The 15,629-nt window shown below is 42.9% G+C and overlaps 2 protein-coding genes across 2 annotated transcripts in view; one reads left to right on the top strand and one right to left on the bottom strand.

Moving 5' to 3' along the window:
* The window catches only part of ANAPC7 (anaphase promoting complex subunit 7), a 66,067-nt gene that overhangs the window by 31,123 nt on the left and 19,315 nt on the right, over positions 1–15,629 (top strand). Inside the window, exon 12 of the mRNA XM_059876093.1 lies at positions 11,215–15,238. The gene's annotated coding sequence lies outside the window, so the exon portion shown is untranslated. The remainder of the gene's footprint in view (positions 1–11,214; positions 15,239–15,629) is intronic.
* ATP2A2 (ATPase sarcoplasmic/endoplasmic reticulum Ca2+ transporting 2) overlaps positions 12,378–15,629 on the bottom strand; it is a 57,452-nt gene continuing 54,200 nt past the window's right edge. Inside the window, exon 21 of the mRNA XM_005217907.5 lies at positions 12,378–13,181. Coding sequence (XP_005217964.1) covers positions 13,168–13,181 — 14 coding nt within the window. The 3' untranslated portion in view covers positions 12,378–13,167. The remainder of the gene's footprint in view (positions 13,182–15,629) is intronic.

The raw sequence follows: 15,629 nt of genomic DNA, 5'->3' as shown, positions 1-15,629 counted from the left end.
TACTTTTTCAGAAATAATTTTAAATTGCCTGAGTTTGTATATACACTACTGCCCCTCTTTTTGTACTTGGATGATACATCAGTAGAGTATATTTTAAAAAGTAAACTTTGCATATTCAGTGGGATCTTTCTTAATAGGTCAAATGTATAAATATCAGACATATAAATATTAAACTTTTTGTATTCTTAGTCCTGAATTAAAAGATTTCTGATTAGTTTCCAGACTTAAAAACATATTTTATAATTTCTACTGATTTTGGTTAGTCTTACCTCTATTTCTGTCAGTTCAGTTCAGTCACTCATTCGTGTCTGACTCTTTGCAACCCCATAAACTGCAGCACACCAGGCCTCCCTGTCCATCACCAACTCCCAGAGTCCACCCAAACTCACGTCCATTGTGTCCATGATGCCATCCAACCATCTCATCCTCTGTCGTCCCCTGCTCCTCCTACCCTCAATCTTGCCCAGCATCAGGGTGTTTTCAAATGAGTCAGCTCGCTGCATCAGGTGGCCAAAGTATTGGAGTTTCAGCTTCAACATCAGTCCTTCCAATGAACACCCAGGACTGATCTCCTTTAGGAGATCCAAGGGACTCTCAAGAGTCTTCTCCAACACCATAGTTCAAAAGCCTCAATTCTTAGGTGCTCAGCTTTCTTCACAGTCCAACTCTCACATCCATACACGATCACTGGAAAAACCATAGCCTTGACTAGATGGACCTTTGTTGGCAAAGTAATGTCTCTGCTTTTGAATATGCTATCCAGGTTGGTCATAACTTTCCTTCCAAGGAGCAAGCGTCTTTTAATTTCATGGCTGCAATCACCATCCGCAGTGATTTTGGAGCCCAGAAAAATAAAGTCAGCCACTGTTTCCATTGTTTCCCCATCTATTTGCCATGAAGTGGTGGGACCGGATGCCATGATCTTAGTTTTCTGAATGTTGAGCTTTAAGCCAACTTTTTCACTCTCCTCTTTTCACTTTCATCAAGAGGCTCTTTAGTTCTTCACTTTCTGCCATAAGGGTGGTGTCATCTGCATATCTGAGGTTATTGATATCTCTCCCTGCAATCTTGATTCCAGCTTGTGCTTCTTCCAGCCCAGCGTTTCTCATGATGTACTCTGCATAGAAGTTAAATAAGCAGGGTGACAATATACAGCCTTGACGTACTCCTTTTCCTATTTGGAACCAGTCTGTTGTTCCATGTCCAGTTCTAACTGTTGCTTCCTGACCTGCATACAGGTTTCTCAAGAAGCAGGTCAGGTGGTCTGGTATCCCCATCTCTTGAAGAGTTTTCCACAGTTTATTGTGATCCACACAGTCAAAAGCTTTGGCATAGTCAATAAAGCAGAAATAGATGTTTTTCTGGAACTCTTGCTTTTTCCATGATCCAGTGGATGTTGGCAATTTGATCTCTGGTTCCTCTGCCTTTTCTAAAACCAGCTTGAACATCTGGAAGTTCACGGTTCACGTATTGCTGAAGCCTGGCTTGGAGAATTTTGAGCATTACTTTACTAGCGTGTGAGATGAGTGCAATTGTGCGGTAGTTTGAGCATTCTTTGACATTGCCTTTCTTTGGGATTGGAATGAAAACTAATCTTTTCCAGTCCTGTGGCCACTGGTGAGTTTTTCAAATTTGCTGGCATATTGAGTGGAGCACTTTCACAGCATCATTTTTTAAGGTTTCAAATAGCTCCACTGGAATGCCATCACCTCCACTAGCTTTATTCATAGTGATGCTTCCTAAGGCCCACCTGACTTCACATTCCAGGATGTCTGGCTCTAGGCGAGTGTGAATGATCACACCTTCTTGATTATCTGGGTCGTGAAGATCTTTTTTGTACAGTTCTGTATATTCTTGCCACCTCTTAATATCTTCTGGTTCTGTTAGGTACATACCATTTGTGTCCTTTATTGAGCCCATTCTTTGCATGAAATGTTCCCTTGGTATCTCTAATTTTCTTGAAGAGATCTCTAGTCTTTCCCATTCTGTTGTTTTCCTCTATTTCTTTGCAATGATCCCTGAGGAAGGCTTTCTTATCTCTCCTTGCTATTCTTTGGAATTCTGCATTCAAATGGGTGTATCTTTCCTTTTCTCATTTGCTTTTCGCTTCACTTCTGTCTACAGCTATCTGTCATTTAGTGTTTAGGAAATAGCAAGTATCTACCTCTGGAGCTAGCCAGTGACTTTGCCATGCCCCTGGGTGACAGAGGCCTGCGCTGCTTACCCCTGCCCCCATCTAGAGTTTCACTTAGTGTGAGTCTGCTGGTGAAGAACTCTGTCAGAAAATATCTTTATTTGAGTTTGATTCTTTAATTACTGTATCTTTTCTTCAGGTTTAGATCTAGGCTGCCAGTGATTTCAGCACACGTGGCTGTCATCTTGCTGTTTTCTGGCCTCCACTAACTGTTGAGAAGTCAGCAGTGTGCTCTCACTCCGTAAAGGCAGTGCCTTTCCCCGAGCTCCCGTCCCCCACCCCACCATTGGGATTTTCTCTGTCTTTGGTTCTCTACAATTCAGTATTTAACTGTATTGAACTGGCTGTTTTGTTATTTACCCTTTTGGGAATTTGTTGGGATTCTCTCATCTATGGATTACCAGTTCTAGAAAATCCTCAGCCATTCTGTCTTCAAATGCCTCTCATAGGCTCTTCTTCTGAGACTATGGTAAAATGTGCATTCACTTTGTCACCTTTCTCTGTCTGTTTTCCAGGTATTTTAACCTTTCTTCTATATTTTCTAGCTTTTTTTCCCCTTTGTCTGCTGCACTCTGGGTATTTTTTTCTCATCTATCTTCCACTTTGTTATTTTGCAGTGTCCACCCTGATACCATGTCCATCCATTAAGTTTTTAATTTTGGTGATTGTACTTTTCATTTCTAGGGTTCCATGTAATTTTCCTCTGCTATGTACACCTTTTTAAAAATTTAGTTTGAGCTTCTCTCTTTTTTAAAAAATGTTTAAGTATTTATTTATTTTTTGCTGCACTGGGTCTTCGCTGCTGCCCAGAGGGTTTCTCTGGTTGTGGAGAGCAGGGGCTGTTCTGTAGTTGGGGCGCTCAGGCTTGTCATTGCAGTGGTTTCTCTTGTTGCTGAGCATGGACAATGACTTTCTTTGGCCTTCAGTAGTAACAGCACGTGGGTTTTAGTAGTGGCAGCTCTTGGGCTCCAGAGCAAAGGCTCAGTGGTTGTGCTCAGGGTTAGTTGCCACGTGGCATGTGGGATCTTCCCCAATCAGGGATCAAACCAATGTCCCCTGAATTGCAAGGTGGATTCTTAACCACTGGACCTCCAGGGGAGCCCTGCTGTGTTCACTTTTAATAATTTCCTGTGTCCTGCAGATTTTCGTCTATTTTTCTTTAAGCAAAGTAAATGTGGCTGTTTCGTATCTAATACTTCCCATATGTGAAGTCTAGATGGATCTGTAATGTGCATTTCTCCAGGCTCTCATGGTACCTTGTTTTATTATGTACTTGGTTGCTTTCTACTGTGTGCTGCTTTGAAAAATAATTGTGCAGTTATCTAAGGCATAAAATGAAGGTGCCTTCCACAGGATAGGATTTACATTTATTTCTGCTTGGTGCTTAGGATTACTGCCTGTGACTAAACGCATTGAGGCTTCATAGATCACTGCCAGGACAGAGTCTGGGCCGCGGAGCCGCAAGAGTGAGTGTTTACTCTCTCAGGGGTGTACATGTGGTTTCGGCTCTGCTGAGCACCAAGGCACTGCTGCATACAGTCCTTTGAGTTTGGGGAGGGTGTGCTTATGCCCTGAGATGTCAGCTCTTCAGGGGTCACAGCTGAATGTCCTTTGGGATTTCTCACTTTTGGTGGGCCCTGGACTTGACTTTCTCTTTTTCTGTGAGCCCTCAGAATCCCTGCTTGCTTTCACAGCTCAGTTTATTTGCATAGGTAGATGCCACTAGGAGAAACAGGTAAAATTTTCTCCTGGTGGGTGTTCTGTTATCTGTTTCGCTTTCTTTTAGATTTTTGCCTGGAAATTCAGGACTATCTTACAGTTCTTTGATTCTTCTATGAGGATTTTTTTTAAAGTTTGAGGAGTGGCCAAGATGGTGGAATAGGAAGACCCTGAGCCCATCTCCTCTCATGGGCACACCAAAACTACAACTGTTTACATAGCAGCTATTGCTGGGAATGACCCCAAGAATAGCAGAAAAGATCTACAATTAAAGATAAAAAGGAACCATGAGACAGGAAGGGTTGAGATGCAGTATACTCAAGACTTACAGAACCATATATGGGAGGACAGTCACAGAGATATTTCTCCCAAGGAGGAAGGGGTCTGAGCCCCACATAGGGCTCCCTAGCTCAGATCCCACAGTAGGAAAGTGAATCTCCCAAACATCTGGCTTCGAAGATCAGTGGGACTTCCTTTTGGGAGAGTCAGAGGGCTGTGGGAAATAAGAGACTCCACTGTTACAGGCCACACACAAAATCACGAAACCAGCTTTACAGTGGATGAATGGATAAAGATGTGCTGTGTGTATATTATGTTTCTGTGTGTGTGTGTTATTCAACCATCAAAAAGAGTGAAATCTTGCCATTTGCAACAACATGGATGGATCTAGCAGCTAATTATGCTAAGTGAAGTAAGGCAGAGAAAGACAAATACAGTATAGTTTCATTTATATGCGAAATCTGAAAAACAAACGAAACGTAACAAGAACAGAGTCAGAGACACACGTGGTTACAAGAGGGTACGGATGTGTTGTGAGGAGAGAACTAGGTGAGGGAGGTTAAGAGGTATGAACTTACAGTTACAAAATATTGAGTCACAGGTATGAAGTATACAGTGTGAGGAATATGGGCAGTACTAATAATCTCTTTGTACAGTGACAGATGGTGACGAGACTTACCGTGGTGATCCTTTTGAAATACATAGAAGTACTGAATCACTATGTTGTGTACCAAGAACTAATAAAGTGTTTTGGGTCAATTGTGCTTAAAAAACAAATTCATAGAGAAAAAGATTGGATTTGTGGTTACCTGAGTTGAGGGATGAGGACTGGTGTGATTGGACTGTTTAGTCACTCAGTTGTGTCCACTGCTTTGTTATCCTGTGGACTGTAGCACGCCAGGGCTCCACTGTCCTTCACTATCTCCTGGAGTTGGCTCAAATTCATGCCCGTTGAATTGGTGATGCTGTCTAACCATCTCATCCTCCGCCCCCTTCTCCTTTTCCCGTCAATCTTTCCCAGCATCAGGGTCTTTTCCAATGAGTCAACTCTTCGCATCAGGTGGCCAGAGTTGGAACTTCAGCATCAGTCCTTTCAGTGAATATTCAGGGTCGATCTCCTTTTGTATTGACTGGTTTCATCTCCTTGCTGTCCAAGGGACTCTCAAGAGTCTTCTCCAGCACCACAATCAGAAAGCATCAATTCTTTGACGATTAGCCTTCTTTATGGTCCAGCTCTCACAGCTGTACGTGACTACTGGAAAAACCATACCTTTGACTACATGGACCTTTGTCAGCAAAGTGATGTCTCTGCTTTTTAATACATTGTCTAGGTTTGTCATAGCTTTCCTTCCAAGGAACAAGCCTCTTAATTTCATGGCTGCAGTCACTGTCTGCAGTGATTTTGGAGCCCAAGAGAATAAAAACTGTCACTGCTTCCATTTTTTCCCCTTCTGTTTGCCATGAAGTGGTGGGATTGGATGCCGTGATCTTAGGGACTGGTTGAAGGTGGTCAAAAGGTACAAACTTCTACTTATCTAATTAGTAAGTCCCAGGGATGTAATGTACAATGTGAAAACACTGCTGTACGATATATGTAAGTTAAGAGAGTAAATCCTCAGTTCTTACCACAAGGAAAAAATTTTTTTCTATTTCTTTAATGTTTGATCTAAATGAAATGATATTCACTAAGCTTATTGTGGTAATCATTTCATGAGGTAAATAAGTCAAATTATTATACACCTTAATATATGTATGTAAATTGCATCTGAATAGAATTGGAAGAAAAATAAAGTTATTAAAATTATCCCCAAATAAATATTTATCCCAGCATTTTTAAAATAAACTTTAAGAATGCTTTTAGATTTATGAAAAATTAAGCAGATGCTACAGTGTTCTCATAACCCCAGACCTAGTTGCCCATTAACATTTTACAACAATATGGTACATTTATCATAATGCATACATTAACTCATCTCACACGCTGGTAAAGTAAGGCTCAAAATTCTCCAAGCCAGGCTTCAGCAATACGTGAACCGTGAACTTCCAGATGTTCAAGCTGGTTTTAGAAAAGGCAGAGGAACCAGAGATCAAATTGCCAACATTCGCTGGATCATAGAAAAAGCAAGAGAGTTCCAGAAAAACATCTATTTCTGCTTTATTGACTATGCCAAAGCCTTTGACTGTGTGGATCACAATAAACTGTGGAAAACTCTTCAAGAGATGGGGATACCAGACCACCTGACCTGCCTCTTGAGAAACCTGTATGCAGGTCAGGAAGCAACAGTTAGAACTGGACATGGAACAACAGACTGGTTCCAAATAGGAAAAGGAGTACGTCAAGGCTGTATATTGTCACCCTGCTTATTTAACTTCTGTGCAGAGTACATCATGAGAAACGCTGGGCTGGAAGAAGCACAAGCTGGAATCAAGATTGCAGGGAGAAATATCAATAATCTCAGATATGCAGATGACACCACCCTTATGGCAGAAAGTGAAGAGGAACTAAAAAGCCTCTTGATGAAGGTGAAAGAGGAGAGTGAAAAAGTTGGCTTAAAGCTCAGCATTCAGAAAACGAAGATCATGGTATCTGGTCCCATCACTTCATGGCAAAATCGATGGGGAAACAGTGGAAACAGTGTCAGACTTTGTTTTTTTGGGTTCCAAAATCACTGTGGATGGTGATTGCAGCCATGAAATTAAAAGACGCTTGCTCCTTGGAAGGAAAGTTACGACCAACCTGGATAGCATAATTGAAAAGCAGAGACATTACTTTGCCAACAAAGGTCCATCTAGTCAAGGCTATGGTTTTTCCAGTGGTCGTGTATGGATGTGAGAGTTGGACTGTGAAGAAAGCTGAGCACCGAAGAATTGATGCTTCTGAACTGTGGTGTTGGAGAAGACTCTTGAGAGTCCCTTGGACTGCAGGGAGATCCAACCAGTCCATTCTGAAGATCAGCCCTGGGATTTCTTTGGAAGGAATGATGCTAAAGCTGAAACTCCAGTACTTTGGCCACCTCATGCAAAGAGTTGACTCATTGGAAAAGACCCTGATGCTGGGAGGGGTTGGGGGCATGAGAAGAAGGGGACAAGAGAGGATGAGATGGCTGGATGGCATCACTGACTCGATGGACGTGAGTCTGGGTGAACTCCGGGAGTTGGTGATGGACAGGGAGGCCTGGTGTGCTGCGATTCGTGGGGTCGCAAAGAGTCGGACACGACTGAGCGACTGAACTGAACTGAACTGATAAATTAACTAAAGTCCGTATTTATTCAGATTTCCTTAGTTTCCCTGTTTCTATCCCAGGATCCCATTCAGGATACCACGTTGCATTTAGTCATCGTGTGTTCGTAGGCTTCTCTTGGCTGTGAAAGTTTCTCAGACTTTCCTTGTTTTTGATGACCTCAATAGTTTTGAGGAGCATTGGTCAGGGATTTTACAGAATGTCTTTTGGGACTTGTCAGATGTTTTCCCTTTGACTAGACTGAGGTTATGTGTTTTGGAAGAAAGACCACATGCCATTTTCTTCATATCAAGGATACATGCTCTCAAGATGACATCACTTAGCTGAGGTAGTGTCTGCCAGCTTTCTCTACTGAGTTACTCTTTCCCCTGTCTACATTGTATGTACTCTGGAATGAAGTCACTATTTGATTTAAACGCATGCTTAAGGGATGGGGAGTTATGCTTCACCTCCTTGATGGCAGGTTTTCTATAGAAACTACCTGGACTTCTTGTACATTGGAGATTTCCATTTTTTTCCCACTTATTTATATCAATAGGAACTTATGGATATTTCATACTTTGGGTTATAATCCAATACCACTTTGTTGTTCTAATTATTTTGGCTTTGGCCATTCAAAGCTTCTTCACTTGGCTTCTATGTCCCTTTGATATAACTTCATCTTTGATCATTGTTTTTGAGCACTTCCTTACTATCTCGCACTCCAGTGTTCTCCAGGCACTTGTTCATTTTCTGCCTCAATCCTAGAGTCAGCTACTTAAGGAGCTTCAGGATCAGTCCTTTCAATGAATATTCAGGACTGATTTCCCTTAGGATTGACTGGTTTGATCTCCTTGCAGTCCAAGGAACTCTAAAGTAGTCTTCTCCAACACCACAGTTCAAAAGCATCAGTTCTTTGGCATCAGCTTTCTTTATGGTCCAACTCTCACATCTGTATGTGACTACTGGAAAAACCATAGCTTTGACTAGATGGACCTTTGTCAGCGAATGTCTCTACTTTTTAATATGCTATATGTGATCTAGGTTTGTCTTAGCTTTTCTTCCAATTTCATGTCTGCAGTCACCGTCTGCAGTGATTCTGGAGCCCAGGAAATCTGCCAGTTTCCATTTTTCCCCCATCTGATAGCCATGAAGTAATGGGACCAGATCCATGATCTTAGTTTTTTGAATGTTGAGTTTTAAGCCAGCTTTTTCACTCTCCTCTTTCACCTTCCTCAAGAGGTTCTTTAGTTGCTCTTTGCTTTCTGTCATTAGAGTGGTGCTATCTACATATCTGAGGTTGTTGAATATTTCTCCCAGCAATCTTGATTCCAGCTTGTGATTCGTCTAGCTTGGCATTATGCATGATGTACCCTGCATATAAGCCGGTGACAATATATAGCCGTGACATACTCCTTTCCCAATCTTGAACCAGTCCATTGTTCCATGTCCAGTTCTGTTGCTTCTTGACTTGCATACAGGTTTCTCAGGAGTCAGATAAGTTGTTCTGGTATTCCCATATTTTTAAGGATTTTCCACAATTTGTTGTGATCCACACAGTCAGATGCTTTTGCATAGTCAGTAAAGCAGATGTTTTTCTGGAATTCTCTTGCTTTTTCTATGATCCAACAAATGTTGGCAATTTGATCTCCGGTTCCTCTGCCTTTTCTAAATCCAGCTTGTACATCTGAAAGTTCTTGGTTCACTTAATGTTGAAGCCTAGCTTGAAGGATTTTGAGCATTTTGAGAATATTGAGTCTCCACGTTTTCCTTTTGCTGTTTTTTTCCCCCTTATAGTTGATTTCTGGTCTGATAGCATTGTGGGTCAGAAGAGATACTTGCTATGACTTGTTTTCTTAAATTTTGGGGGTTCCTTGGTAGCTCAGATGGTAAAGAATCTGCCTGCAATGTGGGAGACTGGGTTTGATCCCTGGGTTGGGAAGATCCCCTGGAGAAAGGAACAGCTACCCACTCCAGTATTCTTGCCTGGAGAATCCCATGGACAGAAGAGCCTGGTGGGCTACAGTCCATGGGGTTGCAGAGTTGGACATGATTTACCAGCAACCCTTGGTTTATTACTCTATCCTGGAGAATGTTCCATATGTACTTGAGTGTATATTTTGCTGCTCTTGGGTGGGACGTTTTTATATATGGAAGCAACCCAAATACCCATCAGTAGATAAATGTATCAAGATATGGAATATAACAGTAGAAAATTACTCAGCCATAAGAAAAGAATGAACTTTTTCCATTTGCAACAGCATGGATGGACCTATATTCATTGAGCAAACAATGTATATTGGATATCACTCCTTGTTGACTCATATATCTAACCCTGGGTTTTCTGAAGGCTGTGTAATATTCCATGGTTAACAGCTAACTTGTTTATTGATGGGCATGCCGGTTATTTCCAATCTTTTGCTAACAGTAGTGTAGCAGGATTGTGTCTGTGAACACAGGGGAGGATTTCACCAAAGTGAAGTGCTTGGTCAAAGGGTCTGGATGTTTAAGAATGTCATTGAGCATGTATGTGTTGTTGCTCCAGTTGTGTCCAACTCTTTGTGACCCTGTGAGCTACAGCCCACCAGGTGTTCTATCCATGGGATTCTCCAGGCAAGAATACTGGAGTGGGTTGCCATGTCCTCCTTCAGATCTTCCCAACTCAGGGGTCGAACCTGCATTTCTTACATCTCCTGCATTGGCAGGCAGGTTCCAGGCAGGTTCTTTACCACTAGTACCACCTGGGAAGCCCTTAAAAATGTCATAGATATTGTCAAACTGCCCTCTGGATGTTGGGCCAATTTATATTTTTACCATCAGCACGAGCTGCTTCCTAATGGCAGCTGCAGAAGAGAGAACATCAAAGTTTGATCTTTGCTAATTATATGTGAGAGACTTCCCTGGTGGCTCAGTGGGAAAGAATCCTCCTGCCAGTGCAGGAGATGTGGGTTGATCCCTAGGTTGGGAAGATCCTCTGGAGAAGGAAATGGCTACCCACTCCAGTACGCTTGCCTGGAAAATCCCATGGACAGAGGAGCCTGGCAGGCTGCAAGTCCATGGAGGTCAGAGTCAGGCATGACTTAGTGATTCAACAGTGAACTCCAGAGAGGTCTATTCTACCCCCAAAGTTTACATTTTTATGTGATCAGTTTATCACTCATCTGGGATTTTGTATTATGCTTCGAGTCTTTCCATTTCCATGTTTTCTCCTGTTTTTTTCCCCTCCTCCTTGGTACTTTTATATTTAAAAACACAACTCGGACTTGCAGACAGGCACAATGAACCCCTATGTATGTAACATCCAAGCATTACTTAAATGAAACTGCTCTCCCTCCCTCTCGGAACCACTGACTGCTCACTTCCTGTTCCTGTGGCTGTCTGTGAACTTGTAACTGACCTGTTTACTTCCAGGCCACAAAGGTGAGAAGCTTGCACTGAGTGAATCCACCACCTGGCTGTTTAGCTTTCTGTGCGCTGGACTTTATCATCAGGGAAGCTAGTGCACATGGCTTGGCATAGAGTCTGATATGGCTATGGACTTACCTGGTACTTCAGTGGTTAAGGCTGTGCTTCCAATGCAGGGGACACAGGTTTGATCCCTGGTTGGGAAACTAAGATCCTGCATGCTGGGCAGTGTGGCCAATAACAAAAAGGCTGATGTGGTTTTTGTTTTGTGTATCGTAATATACACTGTACTTGATATTAGCTCTTGATGCCGGGGTTTATTCAGTTTCATTGATGCAGAGTGATTTCAACATATCTCAAGCATGCTTCCTTATTTTCCTATTGTTGGTCATTTAGGTTGTTTCCAGTGCTTTTAGAAACATCTTAGTATGGCTCTTCCAGCACTTGTGAGGAATTCTCTAAGGTAAGGACCTGTGAGGTTATATGTTAACAGCATCTGTAAATTTACCAGATGACATCCCCAGTCTCCCCGTCCTTGGTATTAGAAGACCCATTTTTTTTTTTTGGTCAGTCGATGGGTATGAAATGGTATCTGATTGTGAATTTATGTAAGTTCTTTTGTTTATATGACTTGCCCATTTTTCTTTAGCAGTGTAACTTAATTTTTCAAATCTTTTGATCCATTTGATTGAGTCTAAGGGAGACATGGTCTTTTTCCCCCCCAGAATAAACACTGACAAAATGGATAGCCCAGCTTTCATGTACTAAGCTAGACAATGCATTTAATGATTATAGCTTTATTGCTGGGGTTTGGTACTGCTTCCTTGCTATTCTTACATTTGCTAATCATTTTCATTAGAATCAGTCTAGCATCAAAACGCATGACTTGCGTACATTCCTACATTCCTACAAGTGAGGGTTCTCATTGATCCCGGAGGACCACTGCTCCCTTTTGTTTGCCCCCAGGCGTTTTCCCTTCTCTTGTCTGACTGTAGTGACTCTCCAGGACAGCACTAAGCTGTGGGCAGTAGTAGATAGTGAGTGTGTTCTGGAAGTCAGTACTTCTGGGACATCAAAATAGATGTTAAGTCAAATATCCCCCCATCCCCCCAAAATCTTTTTTCCCCATGTATGTGGAGTTGATTTCAGTTATTTAAAAACTGAGTACAGCTGAGTTACTTAGTTCTTTTCTCTATCTAGTGGGTATGTACGAAATTTTAATTTTGATATGAGTAGTATTACAAGCATCTCTCCATCATTATAGTTCCCAAGCTGCTGACAGCTTTTAAATCATGATCATTCTCTCTGAAAACCCCACTGACGACACACATACTTCTCCTCATACTTGAGGTAGTGGAGCCAGGACAGGAATATTCTATAGCTCTCATGTCACACAAGCAGACCTTCTACCACTCTGCTGTCCTACTGGCATAGAGTCAACAGGAACTTCCTGTCCCTTTTATCTACCCAAGGGCACAGGGTGCCAGGGTTGGAGGCCCTTAGTGCCCATCACCCACCCGCGCCTCCCACAGGAGAACAGTCAACAGCACACTGTGAACTTATCGTAGAATAGATTTATTTACCTGAAACCATGTCTGTGCAATGCTTGTTACCAGCACAGAAATAAACTGATCTCTATTTACAGCCTAAAGTCAAACATGCGTTGTGATAAACTGACGTTTAGCATTTTATTGATATAAATGCATCACAATATTTGTATTGCACCAACATCTGTCTACTGCTTCTGATTTCATTAAATAAATTACATTTAATACAGTGCAAAATAGCTGTTTGCACACTCAGGAAAATAACTGAAGTTATGAACTAGAAGCCTACATTTTTAACCACTCAACACCTGCAGTGTTTTCAATAAATTTATAAATAAGCAAACTGTACAGGGCCAATTAAAAAGTAGCATGTTTCAATGACACCATAGAGAAATCTGGCTACTTACAACTGAAGGCATGCATTACAATTGAATATTGTACATTTATTTAAGCTATGATACTTTGCACAGAGAAATACGGAGACTTGGCTGATGGCTTCTAAGTTCTTGGATAAGGTTTCAGAACCTCATTCTTCTTGCAGCAAAGAAACCAGACTTCTCTGGAGAGGCTTTCTGATTCATTAAGTTAAATTGTACATTTGTTATTATTTTGATTCAAAAGCTAAAACCCCACTGGTAATACACGTTTCCTCCACATAACACACAACAAGTTGGGGACTTTTTTCTAATTTTCTTTTTCCCCCAACATCAATCATGCAGAGGGCTGGTAGATGTGTTGCTAAAAAACGCACATGCACGCAACTGAACACCCTTAAATTTCTGCAAAATGGTTTAGGAAGCGGTTACTCCAGTATTGCTGAAAAGGAAAGAGAGAGGAAATCAGCTTTATGAAATATGGGGAGGAAATGTTAGAATAACTAATTTAAGACTGGGATTAATAGTGACAGATGAAAAGGAATGTTCAGTTTGATCTTTTAAGATTTCAGACCAGCATTTCTGATTAACTCACAGGCCCCTCCTGTCATTTGGCTACAGAGTATCCCACCAGGCAGACACTTAATCGCTTCAGGTTTAACAGAAGTTGAGAAAGTCCTTGGTTAGCAGTGCAGGGGGTGAGGAAGGCCAAGCAGAGTGAGCAGTATGGTAATCAGCGCCAAGCCTCTAGCTCCTATCCCTTCCTTCCCTCGGGACCAGCCTCTGGGCTGCAGGCCCAGCCAGACCCAGTCCTTGAAGGGGAACTGCTTATCACTGTTCCCTTTCAAGAAAAAAGGCTGCAGATTACCCTCAATTGTTAACTGCCGGGTGGTGGTTTTTCAGTGTGCTGTATGCACATTGCAAACACAGCAGGCCTGGCAGACACTGAGCTAAGGCTTGTGGTCTCAGATATTCCTGAGGTCTGCCCACCACATGGACATGCAGGGGTCTGGGCCCCAGTCTGAGGTAAATGGAAGCAGCCACTTGTGAGGGAAGGTGGCAGTTGCCCTGCTTGTGTCTGAGCTCGTGCAGCTCTTCCTACCCAGCGTGCCACCTGCTCTATGGAGATGCAGAATGAGTTGCTGGCATGGCACCCCATTTAGGGAACATGTAAGAATGCTATTTCCTGGGCAAAGGAAAGAGGTCAGTCTGGGTATGGGGTGGCAAAAACCAAAACACTGAGGGGATGGGCCTTCAGCCCACTTGCTGATAGGAAAGAACCTAGAGCAAGTTTCAGGCAAGAGCTGCCTGTGAGTCCATGGGCAGGGAGGATGAGGCCGACACTGCCTTCCTTGCAGGTACCTGGTGAGGATGGCTGGACTCCTCCTGCTCCCCACAAGTTCAGGGGCCAGGGATGTGCCCACAGCAGCACCAACTACTGAGGAGGTGCCAGTGTGGACATGGTTTTTGGTGGCAAAGCCTGAAGCAGAGCAGCTAAGGGGCTCTGTAGCACCAGGTCTCCCTGACTCCCAGCTGTCTGGGTTGAGGGAAGTGGGTGCCCAAACCACCTGTGGATTGGACAGGCCTGAAGCTGAGAAACCACAGGGCAACAGCCACCCATACCATTAAACAACTTCTGTAAAGGCCAATAAATCATCAAGGAACTGAGTCAGGAAAAGTTGACCATTGAATAGCACCCCACCCAACAAGCTCAGACATCCTGGTTTGGTTTGCAGCCAAGACACACTCCTTGCATTTGATTTGCTCAACTTGTTTCTTTCTGCAATTCATAATGCTAAAGTTGGCAAAACGTACCTCCTATAGTCTCTGCCAAGCAAACCAGCTTCCCTTTCCTCTGAGGCCTCAGGGAGCCAGACCAGGACTCTGCGTTAAGAATCCGTCTCCATGTGCCCTTTCTACCCCGTACACGGAAACCTCTTAAACTTTGGCAGCACCCTGTTCTGCTTGATACCTGTTAACCTTCCTCATGCTCGCAGCATTTACATGTTATTCAGCTGGCCCTGTATCCGGGTCTTCAGGTACCCACAAGAACACGAGGGGCTTCACACGGAGGGAGCTACCAGCATGAATATGTACTGCCTAGGCCCTTCACTTTGGCTAATGCTCGGCTGTGGTCTAGTAACTGCTTTAATGTACCCTGGAGAGAAAAGATAAGTCTTAGCTACAAAGGATATGACCCAGAAGGTAGAAAAAGATGGCCTACTTAAAAATGAACCAGGGAATTCCCCAGTGACCCAGTGGTTAGGACTCTGTTCTCACTGCTGGAGCCCTAGTTCAAAATATCCTGCAAGCTGTGTGGTGTGACCGGGTGGGGAGAACAAAATGATGCATGAGTTTACTGGTTCAGTTACTTGCTTTCGCTTGCTTTTTGCTTTTTAATGATCCAGGTAGCAAGATTCTGGGACCAGTCCTTGCCGCTAACAAAGATCAAAGAAGCTGACAAGTTTTCCTGTGATCTGCATCTCAGCGTTTGTGAAGGTACCTGTCAGTCTGACCAAAGCAGAACTACTCTGTCTTCCCCCAGGTCCTCCCTGACACCTGGCTGTGCCGCTGTCCAAGGTAGTGGGTGGCATCTAGAGCAGCCACTCCAGCCCACAGGTGCCATGTATCGTGTACCCGCTCCTCTCAGGGTGCCTGACTCATCAGTGTCTTATACAGCCAGCTCATTTAGTGGCAGTCACCTTTAGGCTAAAGCATCCAAATTCCAGGGAATACTCACGTTAGTTGATGGATGTTGGAAGGCATTGGAGGAAAACACCACAGTTAGGACTGTTAATGACTTATACACTGTTGGTAAGACTGATCTCGAACATGCGCAAACATTTATCATAGTAACAATGGTGGTGGTTAGTGCCACATTCAAATAAAA

The sequence above is a fragment of the Bos taurus genome, chromosome 17 (genome assembly GCF_002263795.3).
Source record: "Bos taurus isolate L1 Dominette 01449 registration number 42190680 breed Hereford chromosome 17, ARS-UCD2.0, whole genome shotgun sequence".
Classification (NCBI taxonomy): domain Eukaryota; kingdom Metazoa; phylum Chordata; class Mammalia; order Artiodactyla; family Bovidae; genus Bos; species Bos taurus.
The sequence above is the reverse complement of the archived record's forward strand: the minus strand, read 5'-3'. Positions and strand labels throughout refer to the sequence as shown.